The sequence below is a fragment of the Canis aureus genome, chromosome 2, assembly GCF_053574225.1.
Source record: "Canis aureus isolate CA01 chromosome 2, VMU_Caureus_v.1.0, whole genome shotgun sequence".
NCBI classification, from domain to species: Eukaryota; Metazoa; Chordata; class Mammalia; order Carnivora; family Canidae; genus Canis; species Canis aureus.
In genome coordinates, this window is record NC_135612.1 from 56594248 (window position 1) to 56607855 (window position 13608).

At 42.9% G+C, this 13608-nt stretch overlaps 1 protein-coding gene across 2 annotated transcripts in view; it reads left to right on the forward strand.

Moving 5' to 3' along the window:
• EFL1 (elongation factor like GTPase 1) overlaps window positions 1–13608 on the forward strand; it is a 126023-nt gene that overhangs the window by 38238 nt on the left and 74177 nt on the right. For both annotated transcript variants that reach the window (XM_077874076.1, XM_077874075.1), the window contains exons 13-15: window positions 3447–3598; window positions 3850–4016; window positions 8793–8931. In XM_077874076.1, coding sequence (XP_077730202.1) covers window positions 3447–3598; window positions 3850–4016; window positions 8793–8931 — 458 coding nt within the window. The remainder of the gene's footprint in view (window positions 1–3446; window positions 3599–3849; window positions 4017–8792; window positions 8932–13608) is intronic.

Sequence of the window (13608 nt, forward strand, 5' to 3'; positions counted from 1 at the left end):
TATTCTGGAAAGTTCCACCCAGTGTGGCTTTTCAGCTCCTGCTCCTAAATTTAGGAGCTATCAAATGTCTGGCAGCCATCCAACCTCCCAGCCCTTCTAGATTTTGGTCCTTTGTTTTTGCTCTTCTCAACTGTAGTTGATTACGAATTCTTGCTAGTATGTACTTGGTCTAAATGCCTGGTAAGTAACATTCTATTGCGAGTTTTTAGGCGGTTCCTCTTCCCCTGAATCTCTGAGTCTGTGTGTTGCTTTCGTTTCCTTCTCAAGAACCAGTTCCTTCCAGTTATGAGATGCTGTTTTCAAACAGAAGCCACTTCTTGGGTCTGTTGCTTCCCCCATCTCATCTCTGGTAGCAGCTGCAGCAACATGTCCCCTGACACTCTAGCATCGCCCAGCCAGAGCATGAGCGTTTTGTGTGGAGCCCGGAGGATGGATGGCTATGCGTCCTTGCAGCATTTCCTTCACTCCCCACTCTTCTCCCCAGCCTTCCAGGCAGCGTGCTTGCCTCTGACCCCTTCATCTCTGCTGTTGGGTCAGTAATCAGTAATGCCCCTCCATTCGGGAAGTACCATCAATGGTTCGTTCAGCTACAGCCTGAGGAACTTGTCACCCACAGCTTTTCTTTGGCTGATCAAGCTCTGTTTCCTTGTAAATAAATTCCTCTTTATTCTCCACAAATGCTGGAAATGCAGTGGGGACTCTGTGTGAGTCCCTGTCCAGCTGTCTGCTCTGTTTCCCTGCACCACTGCCCTAGCCCCCAGCAGCGCTGGGCACAGAGTGAGTGTTCACGGGATGGCTGGGCAAATGCTCAGACGGGCAGGGAGCCTCTGTGCATTGGATGCTGACTTGATGACTATGACTATAAATGCTAATTTATTACAGACTGTGTCATGAATTTAGGGAGAATGAAGATGTAATTTATGTGAATAAATATGTTTCTTTCTTAACCAAAGTTAAAGTGATTTACTTAATGTGATGATGATATTATCATCTTTAATTCCTTCTGAATGGGAGACATCCTGAGGATAATGAGCACAGGGTTTGGAGTCAGATCTGGATTTGAATTGTGGCTTCTCCATTTATTTTCCGGGTGACTCTGGTTCAGGTTAAATTTCCTAAGCCTCTGCTTTATCATCTGTAACGTAGGAATGATAATATCTATTTCATTTAATTGTTGTAACAATTATGTACTGTAATTATGCAAAGTGATTAAGAGGTTGTCAAGATCCTAGTGATAAGCTCGTTGAAGGAGACTTTTTCTTCATGGGCAAATAGGTGTCTTGTATTTTTTCCTCCCTATTCTAATGAAGATATTACATCCTACATTTATATTTTAACTTGCACTTTTCAGATATTCTTGTAAGAGGTTTTATTTTTTTTTATTTTTATTTTTTTAAGATTTTATTTATTCATGAGAGACACAGAGAGAGAGGCAGAGACACAGGCAGAGGGAGAAGCAAGCTCCATGCAGGGAGCCCGATGTGGGACTCGATCCCAGGAGTCTGGAATCATGACCTGAGCCAAAGGCAGATGCTCAACCATTGAGCCACCCAGGCGTCCCTAGCAAGAGGTTTTAGCAAGAGTCTACAAACATGGGGCTGATGGATGGGACAGTTGGAGTGTTGCCCCTCATGGAGCAGGGCAAGGGGAAGAGTGTAGGCCATCACAAGGAGAGGGAGAGGTGGGTCAGTTGGATGTTGCTCCAGAGGACAGAACTGCAGCTGTGGTGGGAAATGATGAGGAAGCAGACCTATTCCATACTTTAAAGGGCTTCTAATACTTAGAATTTCCAGGAGGGAAGCTGATCTCCTGCAGGGGAAGCCAGCCTCCAGTACCAGCAGTTTTGGTTGGCTCAAGACACACCTGACTAGTCTGTTCTCAGAGATTACTTGCTCAGGTTTTGTGTCCTATGATGCAGCCATGCAGTCATATGGGGCTGACCAAAAGAGACAGCTCCTAGAACCAAACTCATCTTTTTGAGGGGCAGTTGCCAAGGGAGGTAGAACTAGTGTCCAGTCCTGTTGGGAGGCCTTGTCTAACAGACAGGAATGTGAAGGGTACAGCAGTGGACAGTCAGTGCTGTAAGCAATCATCTTCCAGGCTAACCCACCTGAAGTAGGAGGGAGAAGGGTTTTAGGGCCCTCAGCTTAGGAGCTCCATGAGTATGTGGCCATTTCAAATGCACAGGAACAGTGTATATGCAGAAGGACTATCTGAATGGTTCCTGTACTTAGGGGAGGGGGGCGGGGAGCAGGATGGCAGGGTGGGGATGAGATTACCTGTTGGGTGTCAGGTCAGAGATCAGAGAGAAAATCACAGTGCCAAAGGTGAGGGACAGCGGGAGGGAGGCACAGAGTGACAGGACCAGGTGGCAGAGCTGAGCTTCTACAGCTAGAGCATAAAATTAGGAACAGAAATTTCTTGGTCTTGAGTTTCTTGGTGCTTGGTCCCAGAGTACAGGGCTGAGATGCTCTAGTGCTGCCAGCACTAGGGTAGCAGTTGCTCTTGCTTTGTGCGGGAGTTGAGGACGCACGTAGGTTTAGGAAGGCACATGGGAAAGAGCCAGATCCTGGGACTTAGTGCACCTGCCTGGTTTCCACCTTCCAAACTTAAACTCCTAAACAGAATGTCCATTTTTATTCAGTTTAGCGCTTTCCTTTTGAAAAGACTTTTGTTATTAATTAAGGATGTATGTGCATTTTTTGTGGCCTGATAGACTCGACGGTAACTCTTTAGGAAGAATACCTGGACCCCCTCCCTCACCCCAACCAAGACTAACGCCTAGTGAACCCACAGACACACCCATGCCCTGCCTTTTCTACCGTGCACTGAGGTCTGACGCTGCGGCTGATAATCACAGTGTGACCTTTCAGGCCTGCTGAACCAGCGTTCAGCCTGACCTTGAACCCTGCCTCTTGGACCCCAGTTCTCCCTGAAGATATGTTTTTGTGCTTGTGGAGAAAACTTCCATTTCCTACTGAGGTCTTACCCTTGCTTCTCTAAAGGGGTGCTATGAGCCCTGGTACCTGCCTCATCCAGAAGAAATGTGGGCATTGCAGAAAGGCCTTGTGCTGCTGTGGGTGCTCTGGATGGGGACGTGGATGTGGGCATTACAGAGAGACCCATGCTGTTGTGGGTGGTTGTGTATGGGGAGGTGGATGTGGGTGTTACAGAGAGGCCCTGTGCTGCTGTGGCTGACTCGGGGGACATGGGCTCCCCCATGTCAGTTTGTAAGCTCTGTATAGCTAGGGATACACTCTCTCTCTTCTAGAGAGAGCCCACGAGGCTTTCTCTTCTGTCGCCACAGCTGGGGGAAACCTTTTGCTTGGAGGGGACCTGTGACCATCATCGTCACCCAGCCACACTGATAGTTGCCGTTTCCCTGCTCCGGCTACTAAGAGGTTCATGGTGCTGCTGGATGTTAACATATCTGTGATCTCCTGTAGACCTCTCACTCAGGAAGAAATTGCTCAGAGGCGTGAGCGTGCAAAGCAGAGGCACGCGGAGAAGCTGGCAGCAGCGCAGGGCCAGGCACCCATGGAGCGCCCCCAGGGTGGGAGTGCCCTTGAAACAAGTCCACAGGCAGAAGAGCCAAAAGGTATAGTTTTCCTAAATAGGTTTGAAGTAAGTTTTTGTTTTTGTTTTTTAACTTAGAACACTCATCCTATAGCTCTTGGGCTCGGCTTTAATCATAACTTTCATCAGTATTCCGCCATTCTGGGTGTTTCTTTCCTGAAACTGGGCCAGGTGTGCCTTATTCAGTGCTCCCTCTGTGTTTGTAGTGTTTCTAGGTGGGTCCTGGATTGGAAAGAGTGTTCTTAGCACTCACTATCCTTTTGTTTCCGGCAGGCGATGAGCATCAGCTGGAGACTGTGACCCTTAAATCTCTGCCCCAGGAAGGAAACAACCAAGAGTCTTTTATTGCATTTGCTCGCGTGTTCAGTGGTGTGGCTCGAAGAGGAAAGAAAATTTTTGTCTTGGGGCCTAAATACAGTCCCGTTGAGTTTTTGCAGCGGGTAAGAATTGGAAGGAAAACATTAGTATATTGTTTCAAGGTTCTTAATATCTTTTCAAACTGGTTGCATTTACCTTATTGGTAGATTGGTTTTGTCTCTAGAAAGGCACATTCATATGAATCCATATATCTCCTCTTATGTTGCTTTGGTGACATTTGTTAATCTATCTCACTTAGTAGCATTTGGAAAACTAAACCAGTATATGAACTCTGTTTTCAGGCCTTATTTAATTAATCATAAGTCTTTTCAAGGCTCAGGAAAAGATACGATAAGAGCAGCTGTCATGTTGGAGTCAAGGCAATGGCAGATCTTCACTAAATATGGAGATCCAAAAACTGGGTGACACAGGCAGAGAGCAGGTGGCCAGCAGCCATTGCCTGGCAAGTAGGTCCCAGAAATTGATCAGGAGGCTCAGGCAGGTGAACAGCCAGCCTCTAAGTGCTCCTGAGCCAAAGTGCAAGAAAGAAACCATAGGCTCGAGCTACCTACAACAGTTTTGGACATAAGCAAAGTGTATATGCAGTAGTTATGTTTTGAAGGTCGTAGGATAATGAAGATGCCAGAAGTCCTGGGAGTGAGTCAGGATCAGCAAGAAGCAGTGAGTAAGGACATGTAAGATGTGCTGTGTCGTGAGCAGGAGAGCGCAGGCTCCTCTCCTTGTGGGTAAACCAGGGAAGCTTCTGGTCGTGGCTAAACATGACAGGGAGCCGGGTGGCAGTTGGGAGGGTCTGCCATTAACCTGCCTTGCCTCGCCTCAGATGTTTATTCCATCACTGTTAGCAGTTTAATCCTTAGAGATTCCTGTGCTAGGCTGTGGGTAAACAGCCCTTGGTGGGCTGAGGTGTGTTCTGCTTTGGTAGGAGGGAGCACAGCAGTGGGTGTGTGTAGGGCTATATTTTTGGGGGCTGAGAGTGCTGTGATGGCATGTATAAAAACCCAGTTATGGTCATCTTAACATTCTGGTTTAGACATAGTTGGTAGTTTGTAATTTATCAGTAAGGGTCAAGCAGTGGCTAATTTTTTTCCTTTTAGTTCTCTAAACTGTCAAGATGAGTAAGAAATTGTTACTTACCATAGCACTGATTTATTGGGCATTATAAATTCCATGAGCATTCCGATTTATCTTATGTAGTGTATCTTTGCTCTCGTGAGGCTAGAGGTTGAAATCCACTTCTCATGTGTCAAGTTGACTCAAGGAGCAACAGTGAAATGAATTGACAGTGCAAATGACTCCATGCTCCAGTAGTTGGGGCCCCAGAAGAATCTAAATCCAACCTGGTTTAAAAACAATGTGAGATACATTATTACACGTACCCCAGATGTCAGCCTTACCTGGACTTGCGTGTTTATCCATTATGTTGTTTTTCTATTGATGCACATTATGGACTACCACAAATTTAGCAAACTAAAACAGTACACTTTCTGTCATCTCACAGTCTCTGTGGATTGAGAGTCCAAGCATGGCTTAGCCAGTCCTGCTTGGTGGTGTCTCACAAAGCTGCAACCAGGGTGTTGACCAGCTTGTGTTCTTCTGGAGGCTCACTGGGGAAAGGATCTGTCTCCAGGTTTACTTCGATTGTTGGCAGGATTCATATCCTGGTACCAGTAGGGCTGAGGGCTCCACGTTCTCTCTGGCTGTTGGCCACCCTCAGCTCCTAGAAGCTGTCTGCAGTTTCCTGTCATGTGGACTTTCCCAGCTTGGCTGCGCTTACTCCTTCAAGCCAGCAAGAAGAGTCCAGGCTGAATTTATTAGCGAGGCAGTCTGGTGGTGATGTGACATAATCATGAGAGTGACATCCCACCGCCTTTGCCATATGCCTCTGATGAGAAGCAGGCTCCAGGCCCCTCTCACGCCCGGGGAGGGGATTGCAAGAAGGCATGAACAGGAAGCAGGAATCGGGGGGTCTACCATTAGGCTATGACATTCTTCTGTTTCTCTTTATAGTTTTATGACCTATCCATGCGCTATGAAAGGATATATTATTTTTGAACTTTGTATAAATGGAATCTTGCTGTAGTTATGCTTCTACGGCTCAGTGTTTTTACCTAACGTTGTGAGATTAATTTATGTTGACGCTTATTCCTGTACTCCAGTGTTCATTGCTGTATAATATTCCATTATATAAATAAACAATTTTATTTTTCCATTTTCCTCTTTTTATGTATTTGAGCTGCTTTCATTTTCTGTTAATCTAAGCATTGTTTCCTTGAATATTTTAATACGTATTTCCTTGTGCACATTTGCAAGAAATTCTAGGGAATACACCTTTAGTGGAATTGTCTGGGTAATGAGTATGTGTATCTTCAGCTTAACTGGTTAATTCCAGATTGTCCTCCAAAATAGTTCTGATTTACACTCCCAGCTGGAGTGCTTAACCTTTCAGTTGTTCCACATCCTCACCAAAATTTGCTGTTGCCAGAATTTTAATTTTTGCCAATCAGATGCATATGATATGGTCTTTTCAAGAGGTTTTAATTTACATTAAATTTAATAAATTAAATATTTATAACACACTGGTTTTTAGGATGTTCTTTGTATAAGCTGGATGCTAATTCCTTGTTAGTTTGAAGTCTTATAGATTTCTTCTCTAGTTTGGGACTTGTCACATTTTCTATTAGTATCTTTTAATGTACAGAAGTTCTCAATTTTAATGTAGTTGAATTTGTCAGTCTTTTCCATTATGGGTTTTGATTTTTGTATCTTGTTTAAGAAAATTAAAATTGTGACTGTACCAAAGGCAATATTTCATCTGTGTTTCCTTCTAAAGTTTAAAGTTTTACCTTTCACGTATAAATATTTGATTCAGTGTTTGTATATGATATGAAGAAGGGATCTTATCTTATTTTGTCCCTATACAAATACCAGTTGTTGGGCAGCCCCGGTGGCGCAGCGGTTTAGCACCGCCTGCAGCCCAGGGCGTGATCCTGGAGACCCTGGATCGAGTCCCACATAAGGCTCTCTGTATGATGGATGCCTGCTTCTCCCCCTGCCTGTGTCTGCCTCTCTCTCTCTGTCTCTATAAATAAATAAATAAACTCTTAAAAAAAAAAAAAAGTTCACAAATACCAGTTGTTCCAACACCATTCCGCGAATTCCCTTCTCTACCCACTGCTCTGTCAACCTTGTCAGAAATTAAATTTTATATGTGCATTGGTCTGTTTCTGGACTGTTAGACTTCATTTTTCTGTTTGTCTATCAATCACTGTCTCTATTCAGTACTGACTTCACTTCTAAGTGTTTTGATATTTAAAAAGCCATGTCATCTGCCTTTTTTTCATGTGTGTGTGAGTGCTTTGCTTATTGCTCTCTTCTCTTCTGTATAAAGCTTGCCAGTTTGTCAGGTCCTGTGAAACTCTCCATTGAGACTCTGCTTTAAATTAGCACATGTATTTGGCATGAATTGACTTTTTTGCAGTATAGAATCTATGCATCTATTAGGCATATCTATTTAGGTTATTTTCCGTGTTTTTCATTAAAGTTTTATAATTTTCTCTATTTTAATAATTTTCATTAGACTTCTTCCTGGCTATCTTACATTTTGTTGTTACTCTAAAAGTTACTGTTTAAAAAAATATTTTTTCTCTTGCTGATGTAGACAGTTAACTTTTGTATGATGTCCTTGAGTCCAGCCACCTTGCTAACTGTCTTACTAATTATAGCTTATCTGTAGCTTATTTTAAGTGGGTGATCACATTATCTGTGGATAATTCCGTTTCCTCTTGTGTCATCCTTCTATTTTGTATGTCTTTCCAGTGTGTCTTTAGAGCTATCCTACAGAGTTGTCGCTGAATCAGAGCAAGTACATTTGAATGTTGTGTGTGCCTGAGAGGCCAGCATTTTCATGGGGTTTCCAAGTCTTCCCTAACATAAGAGCTTCTCCCTTCTCTGGGCTTTTATGAATTTCCTGGCCTCTGGTGCTTTTTGTCACTCCGTTTGTGATGTTATCTTTATATGTGCTATAACTTTACTTTTTTCTCACTTCACAGATACCATAGTGCCTTGGGCCTAGGGGTACCAAAGATAAGTTGGTTGATTAAAAGACTTTCAGGGTACTTGCATTTATGCGGTGGTTGCTGAATAATTCAAGGCACTGTCTTGAATACTTTTCAAGATATTGAATAACTCTTGACAAAACTTACATAATTTGAGACGGTTTCTCTGTAAGAACAAATATTATCCCCAGTATCTTGCAGCGTGCTGTCTTCCAGATTACCAACATAAGCTTAGAATAGCTGTTATTTGGCCATTTTCATGGCATTTTTATCACATCTGACTACTCTTCCAAAGTTACTCATTTTCATGCGTAACTCAGGACTGGCACCTGCTCTTGCTGAATGCTTGAAGGGCATTATAATAAGAGTAAAAGAATTTTAAGTGATAATAGTAGTAACAAGTGTTGAAGTAATAGCACAGTTGCCACCAGAACTGGTGTATGGCATGGTTTACAAAAATACTGGCAAGGGACTCTGGGGATTTGCGTCTATTGGGTAATGTGGTGGTCCAGATCATAGCAGAATTTATATTACTAAGCCATAAAGCTTATGACAATTGTCGAATTCTTGACAGTTTTTAAGTATGTGAAAAGTTTCACTACTTCCGATTTTATTCATAAAAGAGATATATTTTATATCATACCCTTTCAAATTTCCGTATTTCAGGTTTATATCAAGTATGACTGTACCATCTCACCCATGAATATAAATAACGTATATATAGTACGTAATGTTTTTATTCAATGCCTCCTGACTTCTCTTCAATTGCTTTTCTTTGCCCAGGTGCCATTAGGCTTCTCGGCTCCTCTAGAGGACCTTCCCCCGGTTCCCCACATGGCATGCTGCACTCTAGAAAACCTGTATCTTCTGATGGGGAGAGAACTGGAAGACCTAGAGGAGGTACCTCCAGGGAATGTGCTAGGTAAGGCTGTGTTGTGCCATTTGGAGAGATCGGCCAGTATGTGGCACAAACTTAGTGAGATCTTTGAAGGAAACAACTGTGATCTCTTTTAGTTTGGCTGTTTTTTTCTGGCGTCCTTAGACTTTAAATTCTTGCATTTGAGCAGTTAGCCTGTGGATCTGTGACTTGCTGTGAATTCTCGCAGTTCTGTTTCGGAAAGCGCTGCTTAAGTAATTTGTGAATGCTCTGATTTCAGCTGGGGTTCCATTTGGCTGGGAGCAAGAAAGAGAATTCCTGTTCACATAGAAGTCAGTCTGGATGACTAAGACCTTTCTGGTTCTAAATTATTAGAAACTATTCTGATGTAAAGGTCTATGGAACTCCTTTCATTTCTTCCAATACTTTTAATCCATTGGATGTTGCTTTCCTAATAGGAGTTACCAATTTCCATCCATAAATACTATCAACCCCATAATGTTTGCTAGCCTCCCCTCCCATGTGCGGAGTTCACTTTTTGAGGTTGTTCATGCAACCCGAAAGTCTCAGATTGAGGAGTTTCCCTTGGAGCATCACAGGAACCTGAGTGTGGTGTGGGGATGCCGTAGCTCCTGTGCTGCTGCTTTCCAAACCCTTAGGGTACTGTCAGCTATAAAGCTGTTGGGTGATTGTTTGCGCTAGGAATTCTCTTTATCTTTTAAGGAAATGGTCTAGACTGCTGGTCCAGAATAGCTGACGATTTGTTTGGATTTTGTGAACTCGGGTCCAAGAAATTTGCCTAAGCATTTTGCTACTCCCTCACAGAGATCCATTCTTTTCTTTAGTTTATGAGGTTTTTTTTTTGTTTTTTTTTTTTTTTTTTTTTTTTTGTGGAGGGGCATGGAATTAGTAGAATTCCCGACTTCTCATCATTCTTACCTATTCTCTTCCATCCCTTTGGAAAATGCCATGGAACCTAAGCAGTTGATATAACTCTATGAGCTACCATAGCCAACAAAATAATTTATCAGAAGGGGTATGGGAAGAAGAATGGAAGACACTGTTTTTAAATGGAAGGTAAGGCAGAGAGGATCTCTAACACAACACTCAAGTGAAAGGGAGGGTGTTTGTAGAGTGAACGGTTTTTGTCCTGTTTCCACCAACTAAGGCCCAGTGTTGGCAGTCTTTCCCCAGTAGAGGCTGGGGACTTGATGTGCAGTAGTTTCTGGATTTCCCTGTGCTGTCCAGAGCTGAGGCTCTGTGGTGTATGAGGAAGAAAACCATCTGTCTTTCATCTGCTGCCTGGGGCAGCCCTCACCCTGCCCTCTGCTGTAGGAGACCTGCTGGAAGCTAACACTTTCTGCCTCTTAGAAGAGGTGTGCCTCTTTCTCCTTTACGGCTATTTCAGAAATAATGGTGGGGTGCTTGGTAGGAGCTGAGGGTGATGGTCAAGGTAACAAAACATTTGTTCACCAAATTTAGCTATGTAGAAATAACACAGACAGACACACACACACCACTTGGGGATGAAGTGGATTGAGGAGGAAAGCCAGATTGATTTTGCATAAGAGTTCGGATTGTGTTTAGCTGCAGGTAACTAAAAACCAACTACATAGTTTGGAATTTCACTCAACAGGAAGCGGGAGGATAGATAATCCAGGGCTGGAGCTTGGTTCTCCTGTGTTCTTAGGGAGCTGGGTTCCTTCTGTATGCCTGTTTGCTGTTCTCAGTGTGTGGCTTTTGCCCCCAGAGAACCACAACACCTTCAGTGTCTCCAGGAATCACACCCACATTCCTGGCAGGAAGAGAGTACAAGAGCCAGAGTCCTTCTCACAGCGCTGTTTTCATTTGGGAAGAAATGCTTGCTCAGTGATGTCTATGTATATGTAGTCTCATTTATTGTGGCTTTTGTCACATGGCCCCCCTAGTTGCAGTAGAGGCGAGGGAATGAGTATTTTACTCTTATAGCCTCCACGGTTAAGGCCAGGGATGCTGGGTTGTGAGTGCTTTTGCCTGGCCAGTCCACACTGTCAGCCACATTCTTCCCACATGCCTGCACTGCCTGGGCCCCCATTTCTTTACCTTAAGGAGGAAGACAGTCCACCAGAAGGATTACGCAAGTAACCTTGAAGGAGTTGGAATCCAGCCAACCACTTTGATTTGCCTTTTGAAATGAAACTAAAATAATCATTTTCCTTTTATTAATTAAAATCTGAGCCCCGTGCAAGACTGGAAAACATGCGTATACCAAAATTCTGGTCATAGTTTTGCCACTAACTAGTTATATGGCCTTGGGCCAGTTGTATAATCTTTCTGGACATCAGTTCTCCAAATGATTTGGACTAGAGCAGTGATTGCTAACATTTCTTTTGGTAAAAATAGAATAGCTACTTTGCTGCTTCTTTTTTTTTTTTTTTTTTTTTTTAGAAGACTATTTGTGGGTTCACAGGACTTTTTTTTTATTATGCTCATCACATACTGTTATACTTATTATCATATATTCTAAACATTAAGGATGGAATATTAAATAACATCATAAGGAGTACATTTTATTGCTCTAGTGATAAAATATCCACCAAATTATATTTTGTACATTTGGTTTGTAAGATATGAACAAAATTGAAGTTTAACGTTGCCATTATATTCTGGTAGGTTGATATTTCAGTGAGGTGGGAGCGAGGTAAAAATTCTTAGTACTTATGTCATGAAAATCTCACATAGATTATGTCAGTTTTCCACTGGTTAAAAAGAATCCTAAATCCTAGATTATCTCTCCGGTCCCTTCCAGCTTTAACTTCTTAGGCTTGTGCTTCTTAGGGAAAAATGTTATTTCAGGTAATTAGGATACTTTCCTTCCTCGTGTGTATTCAGGAACAGAAAATTTTTGATATGGTTACTCAGTGGGCTTGATAATGCATTTGAATTGCTTCATGGGAACATCCTGAAACTAGTTAGCAGCCTTGGAAACAGAACCACACTTTTAGGCAAGTTCCACTTGTTTGTTGATTTAAAAACTGGAGCATATGTCACAGGAGCAGCATTTTCATCAGCCAGGTATTTAATAAGGAACTTTCCAAAGCTAGGAGTGAGTTTCAGGCAGCAGAGAGCAGCAGTCCAAGTCTCCTGGCATGTCAGGCAGTGGGAAGCACACAGCCCAGGAGAAAGCTTCCTAATGGCCAAGGGTAGCCGATGCTGGGACCCCAGCCACCAGGTTGTCCAGGTGAGTGGGCTGAGAGCGAGTGTGTTTTGTATCTTTGTTAACTTTAAAGAGGTTTGTCTTCTTGGGGAGATTTGAAGTTAAAAAGAAGATGGATGGATGAATTTGGTTGAACTAATGGACATGTTCCAGCTACCTGTTGCTGCATAATAAGGTACCCGCAGCCTGGTGGCCAAAAACAGACAGCTTTTATTTTTTGATGAATCTTCAGTTTGGGGGTGGTTCGGTGGGACAACTTGTCTCCGTTCCTCATGGCATCAGCTAGGGAGCTCCAGGCCTGTGCGCTAGAGTGACAGAAGGCTCCTTTGACTCACCCGTGGGGAGGCTGGTGCTGGCAGCTGGGGCCATGGCTGGGGGTGGGCCTGGGGCCTGAACATGTGGCCTTCCCATATGGCGGCTTGGCTGCCTCACAGCATGGTGCTGGGTTCTGCAGGTGAGCATCCCGTAGGAAGAGCCTGGAGAAGCTGATATAGCTTCTGCTGCCTCCCCCTAGCTTCTACCTCACTCCATATTAGAAGTGAGTCACCATGGCCGGCCCATATTCAGAGGGAGGAGACCAACTCCACCTTTTGATGGCAGACATGTCAAAAAAATTTGTTAGCATGTTTTAAAATGACCACACCACAAACCATAGATAATTTCTTGTTTTCTTTTCTATTTTAGCAGGCCTGTGACAGAACACATATTACAAATTAAGACATTACAAAGTTCATAGTGATCAGGGCAGGCCTATAAAGCCCATCTATTTTGCTCTTGTTAACTTAGAGAAAAGTTGTAATTCCTGTTTAATAAGAATATAAGAGAGAATGAAATGACTGATACTCATGTGCTTTTCATCAGAGATGATGCTGAGTCGGATTGATGAAATGCAGATGAAAATTTCTGTTGGAGAAGGAAATGAAAACTTATATGGCATTTTGAACAACTCAGTGCATATAGTCAAAGTCCAAAGGAAAGTTCCTTTATTGGCACTTGGAAAATGTAGATTTCACATTTGAACTCCGTTATAGCTCACTTGGAGAACACATTGACTGATCAGTGTGGAATAGAGTTTGTGGTCTGGAAATAGTTGATTTAAAGTTTAAAATCATTTAATTCCAACCTGATGTTTGAAAAACTTGGGTAGATGAGACCAGAGAGACCTCCCTGTGTTTAACACACAATAGCCCTTTGTTCAGCCCCTACCAAGAATGTCTCTAAAAATAAATGTTTGCTACAGGCTCCTATTAAAATGTGAGGGGAAATTGAATTAGGATTCCAAATCTTTAGCCTTTTCTTATATACTTTCAGAACTCTTCCATATGGTTAAGTCTTCAACATTTTAAGGACATATTCTAAGAGGAAACATGATATTCCTCTTTTCACAACAGGAGGAAAAATAACAGTAATTAGCTTTTTTCTGAGCTGGTTTTAGTTCCGCTGAGGTGGGTTGCCGGGTGATGGGAAGTCAGCAGAGATTGACTGAAGGGCTGTGTGTCCATCTGCCCATCTTTCTGGCTTTAGTC